The sequence below is a fragment of the Herpailurus yagouaroundi genome, unplaced genomic scaffold (assembly GCF_014898765.1).
Source record: "Herpailurus yagouaroundi ecotype Mexico unplaced genomic scaffold, PumYag 28, whole genome shotgun sequence".
Lineage (NCBI taxonomy): Eukaryota > Metazoa > Chordata > Mammalia > Carnivora > Felidae > Herpailurus > Herpailurus yagouaroundi.
In genome coordinates, this window is record NW_024412376.1 from 133,670,594 (window position 1) to 133,692,513 (window position 21,920).

A 21,920-nucleotide genomic window follows, 5' to 3' on the forward strand; every position below is an offset into this window, starting at 1 on the left:
AATGGGAAACACCAAGTAAGAGAACTCAAATCTCCATGGCATTTTAATTCAGGGGAAGTGAATCTTGGTTCCTATTTTATCCTCTTAAAAACAGAAATCTTGGCTATTTTTGGCAGAGTCTCAGATTTGGGGGTAATTAAGCTCACTTAATCATAAACTAAAACAGAAGAAAAAATAGTCTATATACTTTTTATTTCAATGGTGACTCTAAGAAATATTAAACTCCACACATTTATTAAGAAGTCCTACTCTATCCCTCGATGCTAAGATACCTCCTAATATATGTTTTGACAGGAAGCTTGGGATTTCTAGGCTTCTAAACTCATGTGAAAATGGAATAACATGCACTTTTGCTCCTTCTTATATACTGTATTAGAAATAATACAAGGAGGCGTTTGACAAGACTTGGGGGAAAAAAAAAACAAGAAAACAGTCTACAAAATTAAAGCCTTGTTCTTTGTCTGTGTGCCTCCGTCCCTCACCTATGACTTTATATTATTACCCATCTCTACAAATGCAGACTTTCCAGGCTACAAAAGGGGCCACAGGACATATACTGGGCCTCTTGCTGGGTTCAAAGATGTGGTGGCCAGAATCCATCTGATGGCAAAGACAGGAGACGGAGGTTAAATGTTTTAAGAGACATCGGCATATTTACATATTTTATATTCTTTTTTTCCAGATGCCAAGAAGCCTTTTCCTCTTCGTGATACGTGCTTCATTCCAGTTAAGCTACCTTCTGCCACATTAAAAGCAGGATTCCAAATGTGGATAAACTTATAATGACTCTCAACTCTGGTGAAGGCTGCAATAAGTAAGTGACAGAGACACAGACAGGCCAGGCTAGTGCCATGGTATGTATAAAACGTTTATGAGAGAGCTAGCAGCTGAACAGTCTGCCGACAAATGAATTCTGGGTGTCTGGAGTAGCTGTGTCGCACTGTCGTTGGGGACAGTCTCTGGGAATATGCATAATTTTCCCGAACCCACTTTTAGGTGTTAAGTCAGAGGATCCGAGGTGTGGCGATATTAATGGACCTGTGAATTTTTGCTTAACAGAGCTAACTTGGACAAAATATGTAAAAAATTAAGCCAGATAACAGGAAACGTGGTTGGCAGCAAAAATTAGCACATAAATGTAATATTCATCCATCAGACTTACATTTGTAAACTAACCATGATTCTAGGTTTGTGCACAGAATGGGAACCGTCATAAAAGATGTCAGTATTTCATTACAAAATAAACCTCGCAGTTACAGAAGTGGCCCAATCTCTTCTTTTCTCTACATCACCATGATTCCTGGGTGTCCTGAGTTAGCTCAATGTAGCTCCCCACTCATCTCTTGTGGCTCTTTTCGATACTCTAAAAATGATATAGAGGTTCCTTGAAAAATTAAAAATACAACTACCTTGGGGCGCCTGGGTGGCTCAGTTGGGTAAGTGTCTGACTCTTGATTTTGGCTCAGGTAATTATCTTATGATTTGTGACTTTAAGCCCTGCGTCGGGCTCCATGCTGACAGTGCAGAGCCTGGTTGGGATTCTTTCTCTCCCTCTCTCTCTCTCTGCCCCTCCCCCACTTGCATGCATGTTCTTTCTCTAAATAAATAAATAAATAAATAAATAAATAAATAAATAAATAAAAACCAGAACCACTACAAGATCCAGTGGCCCCACTTTTGGCTATTTATCCAAAAGAATTGAAATCAGGATCCTGAAGAGATAGCAGCACTCCATGTTCATTGCCCCACTATTCACAATAGTCAAGATGTGGAAACAATGTAAATGTCCACTAATGGATGAATGGATAAAAACATGTGATATTTACATATAATGGAATATCATTCGGCCTTTAAAAAGGAGAGAATTCTGCAATATATGAGAATATGGATGAACCTTGAGGACATTAGGCTAAGTGAAATAAGCTAGTCACAGAAGGAAAAATACTGCATGATTCCACTTATATGAAATATCTAAGAGTCAAATACATAGTATCAAAGAGTCAAATGGTGGTTGCCAGGGGCTGGGGGAGGGGGAAATGGGGAGTTGCTAATCAATGGGCATAAAGTTTCAGTTAGGATGAATAAATTCTAAAGATACTAGTGTATAACATTGTGCCCATAGTTAACAAAACTATATTGTACAGTTAGATTTGTTCAGAGGGGAGATCTCATGCTAAGTCTTCTTACCACAATAACATGAAATTCTTTTAAATGAAAAAAAAAAATGGCAAAGGATACGAGACAATTTATGGAAGAAGAAACCCGAGTAGCCAATATACATAACATTCAACTAGATTGGTAATTATAGAAAAATCCATTTTTAAAAGTGAGATTTGTTTTAACCAGGCAGAGTAGTAATTTTTGACAATGGTAATAAAATAGAATAAAATAAAGATCATGGCATCTTTGGTAAATTTTAGCTTAAAGACATCACAGGTGTGATAAAAATGAAGGAATGTATGTCAAGGATATCAAGATTTTTTTTTTTTTTTTTGTAAATTCATACTCTTACCTATACTCCTACTCCCACTGGGCCCTAGATTTGAAGACAGAAGCAGGAAGTCAGAAAATGATACATGGTAAGGGGATAGTCTTCATTTTTGTATTCTCAATATCTAGTTTGTTCTCTGATATAAGTAGATGCTCAAATGTTGAAAAAATATGTATCTGACAAGGTCTTTGTTCCAAAATGTATAGGATATCTGGATTTGATTTTGTTTTTTAAGATTCTATGACATTACTTTTCCTGATTTCAGAAACCCAGAGAGCTCCTTGTAATGCAAACACAATTTTATGGTAGAGTTTTCGAGAAGCCCATATATGTTTAGGACAGATATACTTATCTGTGGGATACCACAGACAGGGAAGACGTATATCCTTGGTTTTTTATCAATACAAAGCTACTCTTAGGATTAAATTTGTGTAAGTCAATGCTGGAACGTTCAGTTTGAGAACGAGACCATGTGGCACTAACTACAATTAGAATTGTACAGAGACATGGCAAATGTTCTGTTAAATGTATGAGAGGCAGATGTGGCACTGTAGTCAGAACACCTGAGTTTGGCCACCAGACCAACGGTAACTGGCTCTCAGACCAGCAAGTCACTTACTATCACTGATCCTCAGTTTACTCTTCTTAAAATGGGTATGTCACCTACCTCTTCTGATTAAATGGAACAGCAAGTGGCAAAGGAATTTCAATTGTCACATTGTTATGGATTTTAATTTGTCAACTAGATTTTGGTCTCATTATAATTTGTTAGGATCTTTGTGGTTACTATATGAGAAAAATTAACCAGCTTCTCAAAACACTACGTAAAACTGTAGAACTATCGTTTTCTGTGACTTCGGCTGCTGAAGGTTTCCATCACACATGTAATATGAAGTCATCAGGGCTGTATACTGGTGCCTTTGTTACGATTAAGAGAAGGAATTGCTCCGTTCTTTGTTTTTGAAATCAACAGGCTTCAGAAAGGGAGTCAAATAAGCACAAATCTTACTACTCCCTTGGGACAAAGCAAGTGAAGTAGATTTTTGTAAGCCAAGTACTCTTTCTAAAGAGATGGCTTCCCCATTTCAAAGGAACTATTTTCCAGTGATGTGTAAAGTAAGACAAGAGCCATTTAGGAGTAGCGTGAAAATGAACAAGCCGCAAACAACTGAACAAGAAGATGTTATTGCTGGGTAAATCCTGCCCCCACAAGTGACTGACCACGAGACTAGGACAAGGTCTCATCAAGCAGCAAGAAGCTCATTCCTCTCCTCTATTGAAAACAACCAAGTTCTTGGCAGAGGCATGCCCTGAGGTGAAGACTAGCACCTATTTCCTATTTGCTCCCGTAGGGAAGAGAGCTGCAAAGGGAAAAGCGGGAAGTGGGAAACAAGACGGAAACTCCAAGCCAGACAGATTCCAAACCCCAGGCATGCACAGAGCCAGCCAGGCCAGGCTTTGGCCTGCACAGCTAACCTGGCAAAGCGCTGTGCTGCCGGCATGACCTTGATTCCAGCTTGCTCTAGCCTCCTGCGCTTTTGCATTTCAACAGCATCTTTGTCTTCCGACTTGGGAGCTGGTGTCATCACAGACCCCTCGTGGGGAGGCTGCTCCTTGCCACCGCCAGTGGGTAACTCTAAACCACCATCAGAAGGCTTCCCACTAGGATCCATTTGGCCGACTGGGTCCTCTTCACAGGGAGACCCCACTTCACTTCCCTCTTCCTCTATTGTCTCAGGATAGCTAGTGAGTTGGACAATATGGTTTACCAAACTAACAGCCTGGGCTGGGGAGCAGACCATATGTCCTCTCCTGGTCATTCTGACATTACTTTTCGTTAAAAAGAAAAAAAAAGTCACGGCATGCAATATGGTCCTGGTGATGTGAAGAAAGTGAACTGCCGCCATTAATTTGTTAGTAAGTCCAATGCATCATAATCTCAACATTATTAAGAGTTATTTCAATACTGGTATTGAAAGGCAAAAAAAAAAAAAAAAAAAAAAAAAACACCCTTTCTGCCGGAAAGAGAAAATTCACATTTTATCCAATAATTAAAACTTTTAATAAAATGTTTACTCAGTGGAAATTGTGGGTAATGCAGGTGGATTATGAGAAATAAGCATGCAATGATCGGGATGGTTTTCCTCAAAGGAGTAGACTAGACTCTAGGTTTCTTGTATTGGACTATAAGGTTCTTGAAGGCAGAGACTCTATTTTATCGATTACTGAGTCCCCAGTGCCTGAAAGGCAGCACCTGGCATATGTTAGATGCTCAATAAATACTTGCTGAACAAAGAGAAAAACATAAGCAGAGTGTAGGGAAAATCACCGCTACTTCTCAGAAGAGATGAGTGGTTCAACGTACCGCCCGTTTGTTGAGTTTCTACATGTGATTCTGAAACACGTTCCACGCATTCCTTACCTACTTGAGCTTGTATCCAGACAACCACGTATCTAGATTTAAGAAAAAGCCTTTTTTTTGCACGAAGACCAGGCTTTCTGCACCTAATTTAACAAGAGTGGGAGTCGGGCAGTCTCCACGGAAGGGCATGGATGACAGACTCACACTCAACGTCTGTCAACAGAACTGGTTTCAAAAATCTGCTCTTTGGACAAGGATTTGTCGAATACCTACTGTGTGCCAGGCACTGGCCCAGGTGCCTTCACGAAGCTTATACTCGATCATGGCAATCTCTCTCCAAAGAAAGGTCTGTCCTGCTGCCTCCCTTTGTAGTCTTACATCAGAGCTCTGAAAGGGTCATTTGAGCTCGTTTGTGCGTGGAAGCTGTGGTTCCCTCACTGCTAGGGCTCAAGCCAGGACGGGAGCGGCGTGGCTCGGGCCTTACCTGAAGGGCCTGTCCCCACCCAGGGGTGAGGTGGCGGTACTCCAGCTCTTCCGGTATTCCTCTCGCTCTGCCTTCTTCTTTCGCAGAGGAGCGGGGACGTAGGCCGTCTGATTGCTTTTGTTCGGGAGGTACTGGTTAAAAGGCACTGCTGATTTCGGCTCACCGTGGGAAGTCCGCCTCGCGGACATGTCATCCTTCTTCACATCCGGCAGCTTCCGATGCGGCAAGTCGGATTCAGAGTCACTTCCTCTCCCTGCGGAAGAGAAGACAGGCGCTGAGAAGGCGTGCTGGGCTTGCAGAAAAGTTCCCAGAGGCAAGCGTGGAGTGTTAGGGATGCGGTTAGATCGCTGGGTTCTGGGGACTCCGTCCTTCAGTTATTCACTTAACAAATCTAAAGTATCTGTCTAAATTAGCCTATCCTGGGAAAAGCTCTGAACTCAAATGGGGGGGGGGGATCAAATTGGAAAAACAGAGATAAACCTAATGGTATCTGAGAATCATGATTCACAACACATTTGCAACGGAACTAGAGCCTGCTAGGATTCTGCAAAATGTCTTTTCTCAAAAGAAAAGCCATAAATTAACCAATGGAGTTTTTACTGAGCACCTGTTGTTGCACGTCTTGCACCGTGGGAGACAGTCACACAAATAAGAATTATAAAGGACTCTGTTTATAAAGGAAATGTCATAAAACAACATTTTGTCTTTGAGGTATCTTTAGCCAATCTATAAAATACCTGGAGGGTATTAGTGATAATCAAAGAGCAAAGACATATACGAACAATAGGAATTCAGAAAGTGGCAGATTGAGATGACACCAAGGTCTGCCTTCCAGGAAGTGGTCTGAGTTATAATAAATGCATATTCCTCTAGAGCAGAGCCCTTTCTGGTACCCATAGCTGGAGGCAGTCTTTTCTTCCTGTGAAGCCCATGGCCCAATCTAGTCTTTTCTTTGGGCATGTTACACTTTTGACCTGCTATTTCGAGAACAAGGGCTTTACATCATTCACAGCACTTATCACAGCGTCTTTGCACCCAAGTGGGCATCCTCAGAAGACCTGATGAATAAACAAACTGCTTTGGGTTAAAGACTGTTTCCGACAACACAAAAGAATTCAACGTTGCCGAATCGGTTTTCTGGGGGCAAGAGCCCAATAATTTTATCGTATCCTTGTGTTCCTGAGTCTCAGTCTCACTAGATGGGTAAGACCTGACAGAGTGACGCTGTTGTTGAAACAAACACTACCCTTACAGGTAGCTGCCGTGTGAAAAAGTTCGTTGGGAACTCTTAATCAAGGGCAGCATCGTGAATAGGTTATTCAGCTCCGCTGAGAGCAAATAACATTTACTTTTTTTATATTTGTGAAAAGAGCCTTCAACTGAGTCAAGAGATATGGCAGGATGCAGGGTCATTGGCCACAGCCACTTTGTTTTCAGCTCTGCCACTCCCTAGCTCTGAGACTCTGCCGTTATGACATCACCTCTTGAAGCCTCCATTTCCCCAATCTGCAAAGTGAGGATAATAATGCCACCTACTTCAGAGGGCTTTGGCGGGGGGGGGGGGGGGGGGCGGATCAGGTACTTGTAAACTGTTGGTAGAGTATTTGGTACAGAGTCAGTGCTTGATGAGTGTTGGCCGCTCTTTCTGTCCTAAGAGTTCGGATCTGTCACTAATGAGCTGCGGGCTCCTAGGCTGGTTCTAACACTTGCCTGTCCTTCTCTGTAAAAATAGGAATGAAATGATTTGCCCTGGAGATTAAATGATTTCATGGCTTTTAAAAGACTTTAAAAGTTAAAAGCATTGACCATAAACAAGTTGTTCATTGTTGCAGATGAAATATGCAGTTTATGAATTATTCATATAACTTGGTTTTTCAGCCTCCCTTCTGAAGGGAGTTTTGACCATTTCAGTACTTGCTGGTTTTTGATTCATTACAGCACCTTCCCACCCAAGTCTTCCATCAAGTATATCTGTCTGTCTCAGTAACATTTAGAGGCCCCTGTGAAATGCTTTATGAACAAACACTAACACTACCTTGCCTTGCCAAACTCTTGGACTTGTTTCCTGCTTTGACATTATCTCCATTTTATAGAGGTGGAAACAGAGGCTCAGAAAGGCAGATAGAGCTCCTTCCCTGTGGCTGGTAAGTAATAGCTCAGGACTCCCAATTTCCATTCGCTAGATTCCAGCCCAAAGTCCCTCCCTCTGTGAGCCACGTCTCTTGGAGAAATGTCCTTTGCTTAAAGCATCCTGACGAGAGGTAGCGCTGTACTTTGTTGAATAAATAAATGAAAGAATATGATTCTTAGATCAATGATGAAGGCTTAGTAATAAATTGGAGCTGTCTCAGTTTTCTCCCTTCTAAAATCCTATAATCTACAAACCTTATTTGTGTCCAGTATCTATAAAAACGTATTATATGTAACAATCTTAGTGAAAGCCTCAAATTGGTTGCTTAACACATATACAGATCACCCTTTTCCTTCCCACAATTACCCTCCAATAAATGTCTTCAACAGACAGTTCAAGGAAAGTTAATGTGCAGATGCCCTGAGGCAGAGCGAGCGACCCAGTTGAAAGAAGTGTAGTTTTCTGGACAAGGGTCTAATTTCTCTGCAAAACGTAAACCCTCTGTCCCTCAGGGTCCTCACTGGGAACATGGAGATGATAACACAGCTCTCACAGTGGCTGTGAGGATTAAATGAGATGGCACAAAGCACCTAGTAAGGTATACGCTCAGTTAATGTAAGGCCAGGACTTCAAAAGATTTTGAATTCATCCTGAAAACGTAGAAATATACTAGGGTGGCTCCTCTATTTATTCCCAAAGTTAGGAAATGGCAACACAGCACATGATGACAATGACATGACTTTATCAAAGTCTGGTCCTTCCTTTCCACGGGGCTACATTTGTCTCCCTTCCAGGAAATAGGGGGTCTTTCTTTTTTCCCTTATCTTTGCCATGTACACCCCCAACCCGTGCCTTTCTCGTCTTCGTCTAATTTCTCTCATTCCTTGTTTCTCTCCGTCGACTCATCTTTTCTTTCTTTCTCTTTATTAAAATTTATTTTCAGAGGGAGAGAGGTGGGGGGAGGGGCAGAGAGAGAGGGAGAGAGAGAGAATCCCAAGCAGGCTCTGCACTGTCCGCACAGAGCCTGATGTGGGGGCTCAAACTCACAAAACTGTGAGATCATGACCTGAGCTGAGATCAAGAGTGGGACACTTAACTGGCTGAGCCACCCAGGCGCCCTCAACTCATCTTTTCTATAAAAGAGTATTCATTTAACAAAATACATCATATTTATAAACTATGCCCTTAATTTTAAAAGCACGTGAATTGTATTTCCTCTTCAGCGAAGTCCATTCTATGGCTTCAGGAGGAATGCTAGTGGAGGTAAGGGAGGAATTGGCACCTATTTAGCAAGACAGATTGGCTGAACGGACCCCGGAGACCACAGCTTACCGACCAGGTAGCTCTTAGGAGCAACCCATGGAATCTTGGCATCTGTTAGTGGCTCCTGACTGTCCCCACCGAATGGGGCAGTGGGCCTCAATAACAATAAAATATTGCCCCAATATAGAGCCAGAGAATTTTATGCTAAGAGTTTCCCTAATTGATTGTGAGTGCTTAGGAAATAAAATTCCAAGACTTAAAAATGTTTTTCTAAATCCAAAGGTGTTTATTAGGACTAGCAATCTTCTTGGTAAGTGTCATTTAAAAAATAGCATAAAATCGGGATGCCTGAGTGGCTCAGTCAGCTAAGTGCCCAACTTTGACTCAGGCCATGATCTCACAGCTTGTGGGTTCCAGCCCTGTGTCGGGCTCTGTGCTGACAGCTCGGAGCCTAGAGCCTGCTTCGGATTCCGTGTCTCCCTCTCTCTCTGCCCCTCCCCTGCTCACACTCTGTCTCTCTCTCTGAAAAATAAATACACATTAAAAAAAAAACCATAAAATCTAATAAAGACAACACCTATTTGAATAAAATTATACTACATTTTCTAAGGCAGATAAAAATGTTTTTTTTTTTTTATTTGTTTTTTAAAAACCTCACTAGGTCTTGATCAGTTTACAAGAACATAAGCCTGAAGGCGTCGGGCTAGTTGGTGAAATCTGTATATTAGGTGCTCTTTCATGGATGGTGTTTTGTGAAGATCAATTTCATATTTTTCTTTACATGGACAAAATATTTATAAAAAGACCCTAGCTTAGGGGCATCTGGGTGGCTCAATCAGTTGAACACCGACTTCGGCTCAGGTCATGATCTCACTGCTTGTGGGTTCAGGCCCACGTCGGGCTCTGTGCTGACAGCTTGGAGCCTGGAGCCTGTTTCCAATTTCGTGTCTCCCTCTCTCTCTGCCCCTCTCCTGTTCACGCTCTATCTCTTTCTGTCAAAAATAAATAAATGTTAAAAAAAAAATAAAAAAAAAAAGACCTCAGCTTATCAATCTTAATTGTTGCAAGCTAAATTGTGCCCAAGCACATATTAGTGCAATATTAGTAATTACCATCTCAAATGTCTTCAAGATGTGGCTCGTTATAAACTCTGAACCCCTCGAAGCTGGTGACAGAATAAAGGATCTGTGTTGCCACTCCCAGAACACCAAGATGAATAAAATAATAATTTAAAAAAACAATCAAAATAAAAGGAGATAGTTTGGTTTCGATAGGTTTTGTGAAAGTAAATCCCCACCTTTTGGTGGGGCCAAAACCTCAATTCAGTCCTGCACTTGGTACTGTAACTTCTAATACTGTGGCTGTGGTACTTAAGATGTTGTATACAATTTTAGAAATGTTTCCCAAGCAGCTCACAATGCACCATGGGATTCTTTTGGAGTCAAAGACTATGTGGCCCCTTGGTCCATCTATTTGTTGGAAAGCTTAAGTACTACACAAAAACATTAGTTCAGTCATTCTAGAATTTAAAGAATTTATTAGGTAAACAGAAGTGTACGCAAATTCAGTTTAAGAGTGTAAGTTTCGGACTCACGCTTCTTAAGGCAAACATTGTTACACCACTTAATAACACTGACATTTGTCACTTAACAACGCAAGGGCAATTACTTAACCTCTCTAAGGTTCATCTGTAAAAGACAAATAAGAAATGTCTCTCAGGCTTGTGGGAGGGCTAAGTGAGAAACTACGTTTCTCATAATCTGCACTGAGGACTAAATGAGATACTAGCTGTCGAGCAGTTAACTCAGGACCTAGGCACATTAAACACTCAAGTACTTTAGATAGAATGTTATAGCTGAAAGGGGTCATTTAGCCATAAAAGAGAATTTTTATCTCAGAGAGAAGCCTTAAGTCTCTAGAAACATTAGCAACAATCAAGCAACACATTAAAAAACTCAGAAACAAATAAAAAATTCCCCACCAGCCTTAGCGTCTTTCTGCAAGTTTATACATGCAGAAGTAAGCCATCTTCCCTTCCTAAAGTACAAAAGGTGGAAGATAAAGAACGTAAACAGCTTCTGGAAAATAGGCATTAAATTCACATCAGGTTGCATGACCACGCATTTCTCCAAAGAGAAATGATCATTCCTTGCAGGTGATATAAAATCCATGGGATTTAAATCAAACCCAGACTCAGAGCAAGGAGGCAGTCTGGGTTGTGTACATTAAGGGCCACCCGCGTGGTTCCAGCCAACGGTCAGGTATCACAGGCATGGAACAGATTGCCAAAACCCCGCCAATTAAAGTTTCCTGAGCTTCAGAACTTTCCTATGTGTGTATAGTGCATTTCCAGTTTGCTGGAAGTTGATTCATTTTCACGTATACAGTGTGGTGCGCAAACATTTCCCTGCCTCATACCCAGAGCACATAAACCTTCGGCACACTTTATGAGCTAATGTCCTGCACAGCGTCTTGATTCACGGAGACCAAGGGGAGGCATGATGTAACGTATTTTCCGCTAGAAGATATGCTCACTGAGGCAACGTTCAGACTGCTGGCAAAGCCAACCCAGATTCTAAGGACCACGAAAACCGACACGACAACACGTTTTCTTCTCCCCGTTTAGAGTTACCAGGTTCCAGCAAGGTGGATACGGAGCCCGCCTCCCCTCCACCGGGGACAAGACGGCTCTTGCTAATGTTTAGTTTAAAGATGGGCAGTGTATGAAGGCTGCGACCTACCATCGCTGCTTCCCCTGAGGACTACATCTGGTGAAGGTGTCTGCCGGGAGCGGGAGCCAAAGGAATCTAGGCTGTCGAAGGAATCATCTCTGCCGTGGCGAGGGGGGGAGAGGGAGTCGCTGCGCTCAGAATCCCAGCAGTCTATGTAGCCACTGTCTCGGATACTACGTTTAGGACTCTCAATGTCATCCGTCTCCTGTCCAAAAATAAAACGAAAGGATTATAGACACTTCAGCAACAGAGGGAGAGCCTACAACGCCAGGAAAATCCGTCTCCAGTGATCTTCCAAAGATCCCACATGTAGTGTCAGCGTGGAAAAACCATGGCACGGATTATCATCTACAAGCCAACATTTCGTTCCGGGACCTTCCCTGCTGCCACTGTCCCGATCAGAAAATCGTGCGCCTTTCAAAATATAAATAAATAAAAACAAAAATCCAAGTAGCTCCTACCCCACCACGTTTAAAAAAAAAAAAAAATCAAAGGAATTAAGAGTAAAAGATCATCACATTCGGATTCACAAGGATACAGTGACAGACAAAAGCAAAAATAAAAACCGGAAACCTTAACCTTGACCCGTCTTTCGGAATCCATAACCGCATGCCCGGTCTGGGACCGAGCCCCCAGAGTAGCCACGCAACTGCTCCTGTTTACACTATCTGGCAAATGCACACGGCATTTGTTTTTTGCAGCAGAATCAGTTCTGTAAAGTCCTGGAGCAGCATGCTTCCATCTCCTGCTACCTTGAAGGGAAATTCCTGCTCTGAAAGGGAGCTGTCTTTCTGAGGCAGAAAGTTAAAAAAAAAAAGCAATGAAAAATATGCAAAATGCTTTTCCTGATGCCTCAGAAGAATCCAGGCATGCTTTCGCTCTCGGCCAGCTCCTGGCGCTGGGGGAGCTGAAAGCACTTGTGGCTGACCCACATGTTCAGAGCAGTGAGAACAATGGCCGTCTTTGACAGCCTGTGATTATAAATTCTTTCCAGCGCAAGCAGCACATACTAAAACACTGAAACCCCAGCAGAAGAAAGGTCAGTCAAAGCCATCCTCACCCTTGTATTATAATAAAAGCCTTGTTCCCGCCACTGTCTTCGCATTAATTACAATAGTCCAGGCTGACGAAAACAAAAATAACTCCGGTCACTCAAAGATAAACCTCAATTTAATCTCCTCCAGACTGTCGCTTAAAATGAGGGCTGCGGATGATGCTGGCAGAGGGGCATGTTCTCATCCGCAAGGACTGGAATGTCACACTGTGGATGTCCTGGGATGATCAGGAAGGTCCCTTCCACATTCCCAACAGAAAGGAAAAATAAACAAATATTCTCTCCATGTTAGCAATTTTGGAAACTGTCTGAGCTGACTAATATGCCCACTGGAGCCAATGCCTTTGTAGGAAGTGCCTTTGCCAGCTGCTTTTGTCAGTTCTATCCAGCCCCGCTGACACACTCGCCCGCGGGAGGCGTGCTGAGGGGACAGGGAGGCTGTAATTCACAAGGCACACACGGGTTTTGCCTGGAGGGAAGGGAGGAGTGGGAGAGAGGGGGGCAGGACCGACAGGAGCACTCTGCAGTCTCCACACCTAGGACCTGATTACCGCCCCCCAAGAATAGGTTGTCCAGTGGCCTGGGTGAGGGTGGCCCATCTGACCCTCCAGAGGAAGGCAGAAATTCCAGTTACGGAAATTAAGGTAGTTTATTTGTAGGTCAAAAGTTAACGGGGACTTGAACAAAAGCCAGGCCCGACTAGCTGCAAAAGAAAGAACTCATAACTAATTGAAAAGCATAGATCTAAACTGGATATGGTTTTGTATTTAATGTCTTGGGAAATGCAAATAATAATCTTGGGTTATTTGTTCACTGAGATTGGGCCAAATGTCTGAAAAAATGAAGGTCGCTTTTACTGAATGCTTACTGTGTCTAGGGCCATGCGTGATGCTTTTTTGTACATGTATTTAATCCTCACAACCCTACAGTGATGTGGTTAGTCTCGTCCTCATTTTATAGAAGAGAAAAGTAAGAATCAGAAAGGTTATGTAACTTAACTGAGGTCACATAGTAAGCAGGAAAACTGTGATTCCAACACAGGATTTCGTCTCCAAATCCCAAGTAGTAAAACCTGACAACGTTCCATCAACTTGGGTGTTATTATAGTTGCCATTACCGGCATCATCTCTTCAACCACTGGACCTTCACTAGGTTCTTACTCTGTGAACGATGCTAACCTGGATGACGCTCTTTTGCTAAATGCCATTTATGCCTAAATCACCAAACTATAAACACTGCAAAACAGAGGTAGGGAGGGGCATGGTCTTGGAATCTCGACTCCCTGGGTTTAAATCCTGGGTCTACTTCTCGTCATTTGTGTGACCTTAAGCAAGTTATCTCACCTTGCCTGGTCTCAGTTTTCTCATCTATTAAATGGAGCTAGTAATAACATCTATCTCACAGGATTGCTGGGCAATCGAAAAATGCCTGACGGGGCGCCTGGGTGGCGCAGTCGGTTAAGCCAGGTCACGATCTCGCAGTCCGGGAGTTCGAGCCCCGCGTCGGGCTCTGGGCTGATGGCTCAGAGCCTGGAGCCTGTTTCTGATTCTGTGTCTCCCTCTCTCTCTGCCCCTCCCCCGTTCATGCTCTGTCTCTCTCTGTCCCAAAAATAAATAAACGTTGAAAAAAAAATAAAAAAAATAAAAAAAAAAAAGAAAGAAAAATGCCTGACGCCTAAGTGTTCCAAGCGTGTTAGCTATGGTTATAATTACTACCATGCATTCATTTGGGCATGTGCATGTCAATATGCAAGTCATACAGAACTTATGAATGTAGTTAAGGACACAATCTGTACATGCACTGATACTCTTCTCCTTCTCCATTTATACCCCATAACTAGATGCCTTGGATGCAATTTTCATCAGGGAGGGCACACACTTGGAGCTAGGCCACTGGTCACATCTAGAAAGGACACAGTTTTACGAGCTGCTTGGCACAGCATTACAAACTGGATTTTCAAGAAAATAATAATAATCAGAAATGCTCCCCCAAAGGCCCAAATGTCTTCTTCCCCCTACCCTACAAACCACAAGAGAACAGAAAGAAAGAGAAAGTCAACATGTCTCTTGGAGCTTCAGCTGCTTTCTCACAGCTTGTTATGAGAAAGAAAAACAGAGAAGCCATTCTGTTCATGACTGCGTAGAAAGCCAAGAATGAAACCGCGGATCAAGCAAGAGCTGGAAGCTAAAAGGCTTGGCCAGTTTGTAAAGTGAAAAACAAGCCACCCGTGGACATCCTTGGCCAACCTGGTCCCTTGGAACCTCAGGGTGAAGCAAGAAGCTGGTTCTTCTGCCAGAAATAAAGATGTGGACATTAGCTGGGTGAACAATTTTATTGGAGTCCATCAAGTCATGCAAAGTTAAGCTTCTGGGGGAGAGCAAAAGCTATCAGCCAACGCAAAGGCTAGCGCAGTCTAAGTTCCTTTTTTTGTGGGGTCTAGTTATGTCATCGATGGTTTTTGTCCAGGAGCCCAGCAGCATTTTGTCTTCTACAGAGAGCACTTTAGGGACGGGAGAGAAGACTCAAATCTGTCCAGTGCACTAATTGCTAGTTGTTCTAGTAGACGTGAGCTAACGAATGCAGTGTGAACTACCAACATCTCGGGTATTTTTGGATTGTTTCACTCATCTGTCCTCTTCTTATCCCCCTTTGTCAGAGATAACGAGAACCAGCTAAGGTTGCCGGGTGACTTACAGTATCCGAGACACTCCAGATGCCGCTGTGTTACCACTCAACATTTTCTTCTTCTCTGTGATTTATAAAGTGGCTAACTCCCATACCGGAGTGTTTCAGGGTTCTACTTTTCCAACCTGATGACCCATCTGCACCCACCACACTCTGGTCAGGGAAGCTATTTACGCCTCAGATATTGACGGAGCATCTTCCACGGGCCAGATACAGTCCTAATGCTGGGGACACAACGTTCTGCAAAGCCAATAAATATCCTGTCCTCGCAGGCCTTATGGTCTACTGGAAGAGACCAAAGATAAACAGATAAATGAATACAAAGTTGGGCGGTAGTATCATGAAAAAATAAGGCAGGGTAAGGGAAGAGAAGTTGATGTTGGCAGAGGTCTGTTCCTGCCTATCACATTCCCTGCTCTTCATCCCTTGCTCTACTTGACATCCCTCACCTCCTGAAGCGGTGGTGCTTAGGTCAGTCATGGCACCCGTTGGCCCGGTCACAGAGCCTGGTTCAGGAAAAGGACCCACACTGGGCCAGGGTAAAGCCCTAGCAATTGTGCAGCCGGGCCGAGGAGGAAGAATTCCCTTGCTTTCTGGACAAGGAGCTAGAAGTAGGTAACCCTGTGGACGCTGTTGGCCATGTTCCCCGATGTGAGGAAATCTCAAGGAGAGAGAGCCGTAGAGAGGAAGAACCTAGAATGTTTGCCTTCCAGCTCCCGTCCCCACGATTCTAAGGCCACCTTAGTCCCTGTGGTTCTTCCTTCAATCTCAACGTTCTTGCAATATTTCTCCTTTGCTCCACTTCAGAGTCCCCTCTTTTGGGAGACCCCCCTCTGACATATCCAGGCTCACTGACAGGCCACCGTCACTATGCTTTCAGAGATCTTTTCTCAGTATATAACAACAGCAATCTACTATGAATACCCACTATGTGCCAGAAGCTTACGCTAAGGGCTCTACATGTGTCACTTTACAAGTTGATAATTTTTATACACATTTCTCACCCTAGGAAAATGAATATAAAAAATTTCTGGCTAGTCTCCTTTGTGAAAGAAAACATTTTAATTCCAAATTTATTTCAGCCTGCATCCGTGCAGAAGTGTTCCTGGCTGTCCCTTCAATATCTGTTCTCCGTTTCTTCTCCATTGAAAATATCCACAGTTTTTAGCTGCGGTACAGTCTACCTCTCTCAAGTCTTTCTTTGCAGTGAGGCAGGGATGTGTGACTGAGTTTAGGTCAATGGGATATGAGCAGAGGTGCGTGTAAGACTTCGCAGAAGTGTGTTTAAAGGGAAAGCATAGGCCCTTCTTCCCCTCATCCCTCCTTTCTCTGGACCCCAATGTGGATAAGATGGCTACAGCTTGTCCAGTCATGTTGGACCAGAAGGTGAGAACCCAAGGGTTGAGGATGTTGGAGTAAAAAGAAGGACCCTGGGTGCCCGACCTGATGATCACCTGCCCACTGCTCACATTCAGACCTCTTTTATGTGACTTTGAAATAAAATTCTATCTTATTTAAGCCACTGTTAGGGTTTTCTGCATTTCTCAGATAAGCCCAGTTTTAATAGATAAAATGAAATAAAATATATTCCAGAGAAACAGATATCTCCAGCACCTCCAGGTGTGAAGTTCAGGTCAATTACTCTCTACCTAGAGGTATGGGAATACCACAGCGGGCCATTTTAGTTAAGTCATGCCTTGTCCAGGGATACCAAGTATTCCCTCATATCCTGTGATGTTGTCTACATTCATTAAAAAAAGGGAACAGCTGGGGGCGCCTGGGGGCTCGGCTGATGAAGTGCCCAGCTCTTAATTTAGGCTCAGGTCATGATCTCATTGTTCGTGGGATTGAGCCCCATGTTGGGATCTGAGCTGACAGCGTGGAGCTCGCTTGGAATTCTCTTTCTCCCTCATCTCAACCCCTCCCCCATGCATGCATGTGCACGTTCTCTCTCTCTCTCTCTCTCTCTCTCTCTCTCTCTCTCTCTCAAAATAAGTAAAAAAACATTTTTTTTTAAAAAAGGGAACAGCTATTAACAACAACAGGTCATTTCAAGGCAGCTGACATAGAGAATGGTCTCAATAGAAGGGGAAGCTAGGAGAGTTGAAGATTATAATTTTTTAATGTTTATTTATTTTTGAGAGAGAGAGAGAGAGAGAGAGACAGAGCATGAATGGGGATGGGGGGGCAGAGAGAGAGGGAGACACAGAATCCAGAGCAGGCTCAGGCTCTGAGCTTCAGCACAGAGACTGACATGGGGGTCGAGTCCACAAGCTGTGAGATCATGACCTGAACTGAAGTTGGACGCTTAACCAACTGAGCCACCCAGGCGCCCCAAGAGACTTGAAGATTATAGAGGAGCTGAGCTAGTAAGAAATGTCCATAACAAAAATAAATCAGATTCCAAGAGAATCCAGCAAAGAGAGGAACTGTGAGGCAGGGCTTTTAAACAGTTGTAAAAAGATGACGCGGGGCACCTGGGTGGCTCAGTCAGTTGAGCGTCTGACTCTTGATTTTGGCTCAGGCCATGATCCCAGAGTTGTGGGATCGAGCCCCACATCAGGCTCCATGCTGAGTGTGGAGCTTGCTTAAGATTCTCTCTCTCTTCCTCTCTCTTTCTCTCCTTCTGCCCCACTCCCCCACTTGTGCTCTCTCTCTAAAAATCTAAAAGAAAGATGACCCATCTACCAGTAAGATTCTTTCTCTCTCTCCCTCTGCCCCTTTGCTCACTCTCTGTCTTGGGGGGGGGGCAAGTTTGTCAAAGTGCGAATGTCTCTCAGGGGGTCTCATTAGTGCATTTAGTTTGCATGTTTGAGAAATGAGGAAGGGCAAGACCTTAACTATTTGTGCTACAATACGGACCTTATCCAAAACCCACGGATGATACAAGTGAGCCTCAAGTGAGCCTCACCACGTCGCTAGGCTGGTTGGGTGGGGCTGCTCACAGGTAATACTATATCCTAGAACTTTGGATGAGTTCACATACATCGCTGAACCTTAAAAGGAACATACAGGCAGGCACACATAAAACATCCCACTGTTTCTTTGACAAATTCCTACATTAGATCAGTCTTTCCCATAATCAAATAAATAAATAAAGCTTTGAATATTGTAAAAAATGTTTTCCAAGTTTCCAGGTCATCCGAATACAATGGCCATAAAATACACATCTTAGGAGAGAATGTTTCTAATTTGTCAGAGCCCAGTGGATGCCCACCCAGCAAGAACTTGGCAGACTTACCTCTCACCCACACCAACGCCCTGACGGGTAAGCAAAATGACCTTTAGGACAAATGCAGAGCAAGTCTTCATTTTCGTATAATACCGTATTGTTTAACTCAGGCGTTACTCCCCCAAGAAAACAAGCACTGAGCTCTCTGGCATGCAAAGCCACATACTCACAGACTGAATTTGCTCTTTGGGAATTAAAGTTGGGGAGAGCTCATACCTTCCATTCTCTGAAGGCTACAAAAAGTTCAAGTAGGCATGGGATACACAAGGCAGAGAACTCACTGGTAAGACAAGTGGTCCTTCCCTTGAGTGCAAGACATCGCTGGCCTGTGCAATTTCACCACACCAAACCATCATCTTAAAAAGGAGCAAATGTGTTGATTTCCCTTCTTATCTTAACCTCTTGGGATAAAGAAGAAAAGTCAAGTTACCTTTCTCATCTGAGCCAGCAAGCCTTCGAACTCCTTCAGGTTCAGTGTGGTTCCGCTATAGGATGCAGAGCTGTTTGCTGCTTTTCCCAGCCAGTAAATGGTAACTAATACCTGTGAAACAAAACCATGCCCAAGGGCAGGAGAATTTTCCCTCGAGAATTACTTTTTAAGCTAAGGGATCAGTAATGCTCCACTAACAGGAAAGCAGGAAGGAGAGAATGTGCAACACCGATGCATAAAAACCACCATCCATGAGGTATCCATTAAATGTAAAATTATTTTAATAAGAACCCAACGCTCTATCAGTCAACACAAACATGATTCGGTAGTTAAAATAAAGCTCCAGTTTCAGGAAAAGGTTGGTTGTAACAAAATGATCTCTAAGATGGCAAGAAGGAGAAACAAATCCTCCAGAATTATTTTTGTGTAATAAAGGTTTCAAAATTAGGAAGTAAAAGTTTTCTATAACTCCAGAGCCTTTACCCAGATGAGCAGGAAATGGGTTGTCAATCCCTTTTGAGAGAAGGTGTTTTTAGAGGCTCACGATTTCTATTTGTGGGCAGAGAGGTTCTGCTAAGATCAACTGCAAAACCTCAGAGGAGTGAGCCGGGTTAGTTAGTGGTTCCCAACACAAGAGCAACACAACCCATCTAACTGAAATCAGAAGAAAGCAATCCAATAGAGAGTACGATTTTCAGATATCCAGCTTTGGGGTATAGTTAGATTCCTATTAATCTGAGACGGGAATTTGTAGCCTGGACAAGATTACTGCCAGTTAAATAACCTTGCATGCTTACAAATGTCCAAGAAGTTTCAAGAGTCTGAAGCTGCAGTCCCAAGTTAATTTTTTTTCTGTTTTTCCAAAGAAACTGTCCACAAAAGCAAATGCTCTTTGCATCAATTTTTCCAGAAAACCCAGAAGGCTGAAGAGGAGCTCCTTAAAACTGAATTATTGGGATCTGAAGCTTACGGAAAAGCTATTATTTTATTTTCACATGTGGTCTTATTGCTTCAATCAGGCTGGGGAGTACTTATGGTACCTCCTCCCTCCACTTGCTAGACCAGGAAATGCTTTGGACAATGTGATATGTGTACATGGTTCCAGATGGCAACAGGCCCAAAATATGGTTGTGGGTATTGATGCTACGATGCGATTCGGTTTTCCACCTCTGTGGGAAAATTGCACTTCAGGAATCCTTCAAAACTTCCAGAAAGTCTTGTTAAACTGATTGCTTACAAATAAATTTCCAGAGAACAGACAATTCCAAATGTCAGGACATTAACTAGGACCATAAACTAACTAATGTGGGCTAAGAGTATGAGGCTATTTTGAAAGGTGTAACAGGAGAAAGATAGAACGGTGTTGTGTTTTAGATTATGGGTTTTCCGATTTGTTTAAATGCGTGAGAAAAAATGGCATATAGCCCTAGTTTTACAGGAGGAAAAAGAAGACAAGAATGAAAATGTCAACCAAATATAATAGCACCCTGGAAATTAAAAAAAAAAAAGGGAGGGGTCATAGCCACTTTTAAATTTTGTATACACAAGGTCATTTCTTAGATTCCTAATTTAAAGTTAGAATAAACAAGCACTGGGAGACCTGGGTGGTTCAGTCAGTTTAGTGTTTGACTCTTGATTTCTACTCAGGTCATGATCCCAGGGTTGTAGGATTGAGCTCTGTTTTGGGTTCTGTGCTGAGTGTGGAGCCTGCTTGAGATTCTCTCTCTCTCTCTCTGTCTCTCTCTCTCTCTCTCTCTCTCTCTCTTTCCCCCCTTTCACCCTCTCCCATTAAAAAAAAAAAAAAAAAAGCACTAATGTACTTGCTCTTTGAAAATAAGATCCAACTCCAAAAAGTTGATTTGGGGAAGTATTAATAAAAACCCAAAAGATTAATTAAAAAAAAATAGAAAAAGTACAGGCCCATGACAGTCAACACTATTTATATCATGCTGATCTTTTCCCTAAAAAAAGTGTGCTCAGCTGCTTTATTTAATAATCCCATCTGTGCCTACAAACAGAAAGGAACTGAGATTAATGCTGAGACAGATCATCTTGTATTTAAGAAACAACTGCAGAGTGCGAGCTTTCATTTATTTACTTCTGGAATGAGTCCTTATTAATTACAGAAAACTCCCCCATCTATAAATTTTGTTTCTATCACAGTGATTGATTATTCTATCAGAGACACCTATCTTGGTGTTCTAAGGACTCTTCTTAGCAAGGCATACAGAAGGCAATGAACTTATGAGCTAAATTTTACACCTGAACCATAAAAATTAGAAGGAAAGGTGTTTTGAAAGTGAAGTGAAAACACTTACATTTTTCAGCTTCCTACTGTAATCAAGGCTCCTAATTAAGGAAAAGGAAAAGAAAATACAGTCAGAATAGCAGTTGCTTCCCTGTGATCTTCCCTTAAACACCTCTAAGATGTACTTGAAGCAGACACATATCATGAAATCAGCAGAATATATCATTTTTTCTAAGGTCTATGATGAGTGATTTCAGGTACTAAATAAAATCATTTAGGAAGCAAGATGCAAAAGGACGAGACGAAATCAGCCTTCCAAAGTGCACCATGAAAAGATGAATGCCTTTTAACATCTGGAAAATGAAGGATTCCATCTAAAAACTAGGACTGTTTATATTTGTATTCTCAAAGCTCAGCTGTTAAGGTAAAATTTGTGCCTTGATTATAGACCACTGTGAAATCAAAATCTTACTACCCTTCCAAAATCTTTGTACAAGTAGTACTAAAAGTCTAAAGGGTCTAGAACCTTACTTAATTAAACAGACCTGAAAATATATGCAGAAGAGGCAATGTTACCCAAATATTTGTTCTTGTCTGCTACAGATAAAAATTAGTGTTGGGAATTAGCTATCAGCAGGAAAATATGTGTGTTATGTTCGGATATACACATGTGCATTCTAAAAAATACATAAGTACTTATTCTCGAACTATAAACAAAAAAAGCTAGTTGTTGATACTTTCAAAATATTCATACAGTGGAATATAAAAATTTCTACAAAATTATTCCCAAGTTTCTTTAACATGTCAA

General features: G+C 42.3%; 1 protein-coding gene across 14 annotated transcripts in view; it reads right to left on the reverse strand.

Annotated features, from left to right (window-relative positions):
- The window catches only part of LIMCH1 (LIM and calponin homology domains 1), a 328,015-nt gene that overhangs the window by 76,622 nt on the left and 229,473 nt on the right, over positions 1-21,920 (reverse strand). For 7 of the 14 annotated variants that reach the window (XM_040484986.1, XM_040484961.1, XM_040484967.1 and 4 more), the window contains exons 5-8: positions 21,183-21,213; positions 18,865-18,975; positions 11,473-11,668; positions 5,338-5,590 (exon numbers count right to left, since the gene is read on the reverse strand). In XM_040484986.1, coding sequence (XP_040340920.1) covers positions 5,338-5,590; positions 11,473-11,668; positions 18,865-18,975; positions 21,183-21,213 — 591 coding nt within the window. Of the gene's footprint in view, positions 1-3,967; positions 4,235-5,337; positions 5,591-11,472; positions 11,669-12,042; positions 12,294-18,864; positions 18,976-21,182; positions 21,214-21,920 lie in introns of those variants that run through there. The other 7 variants (XM_040485017.1, XM_040485008.1, XM_040485014.1 and 4 more) reach the window with 3 other exon arrangements.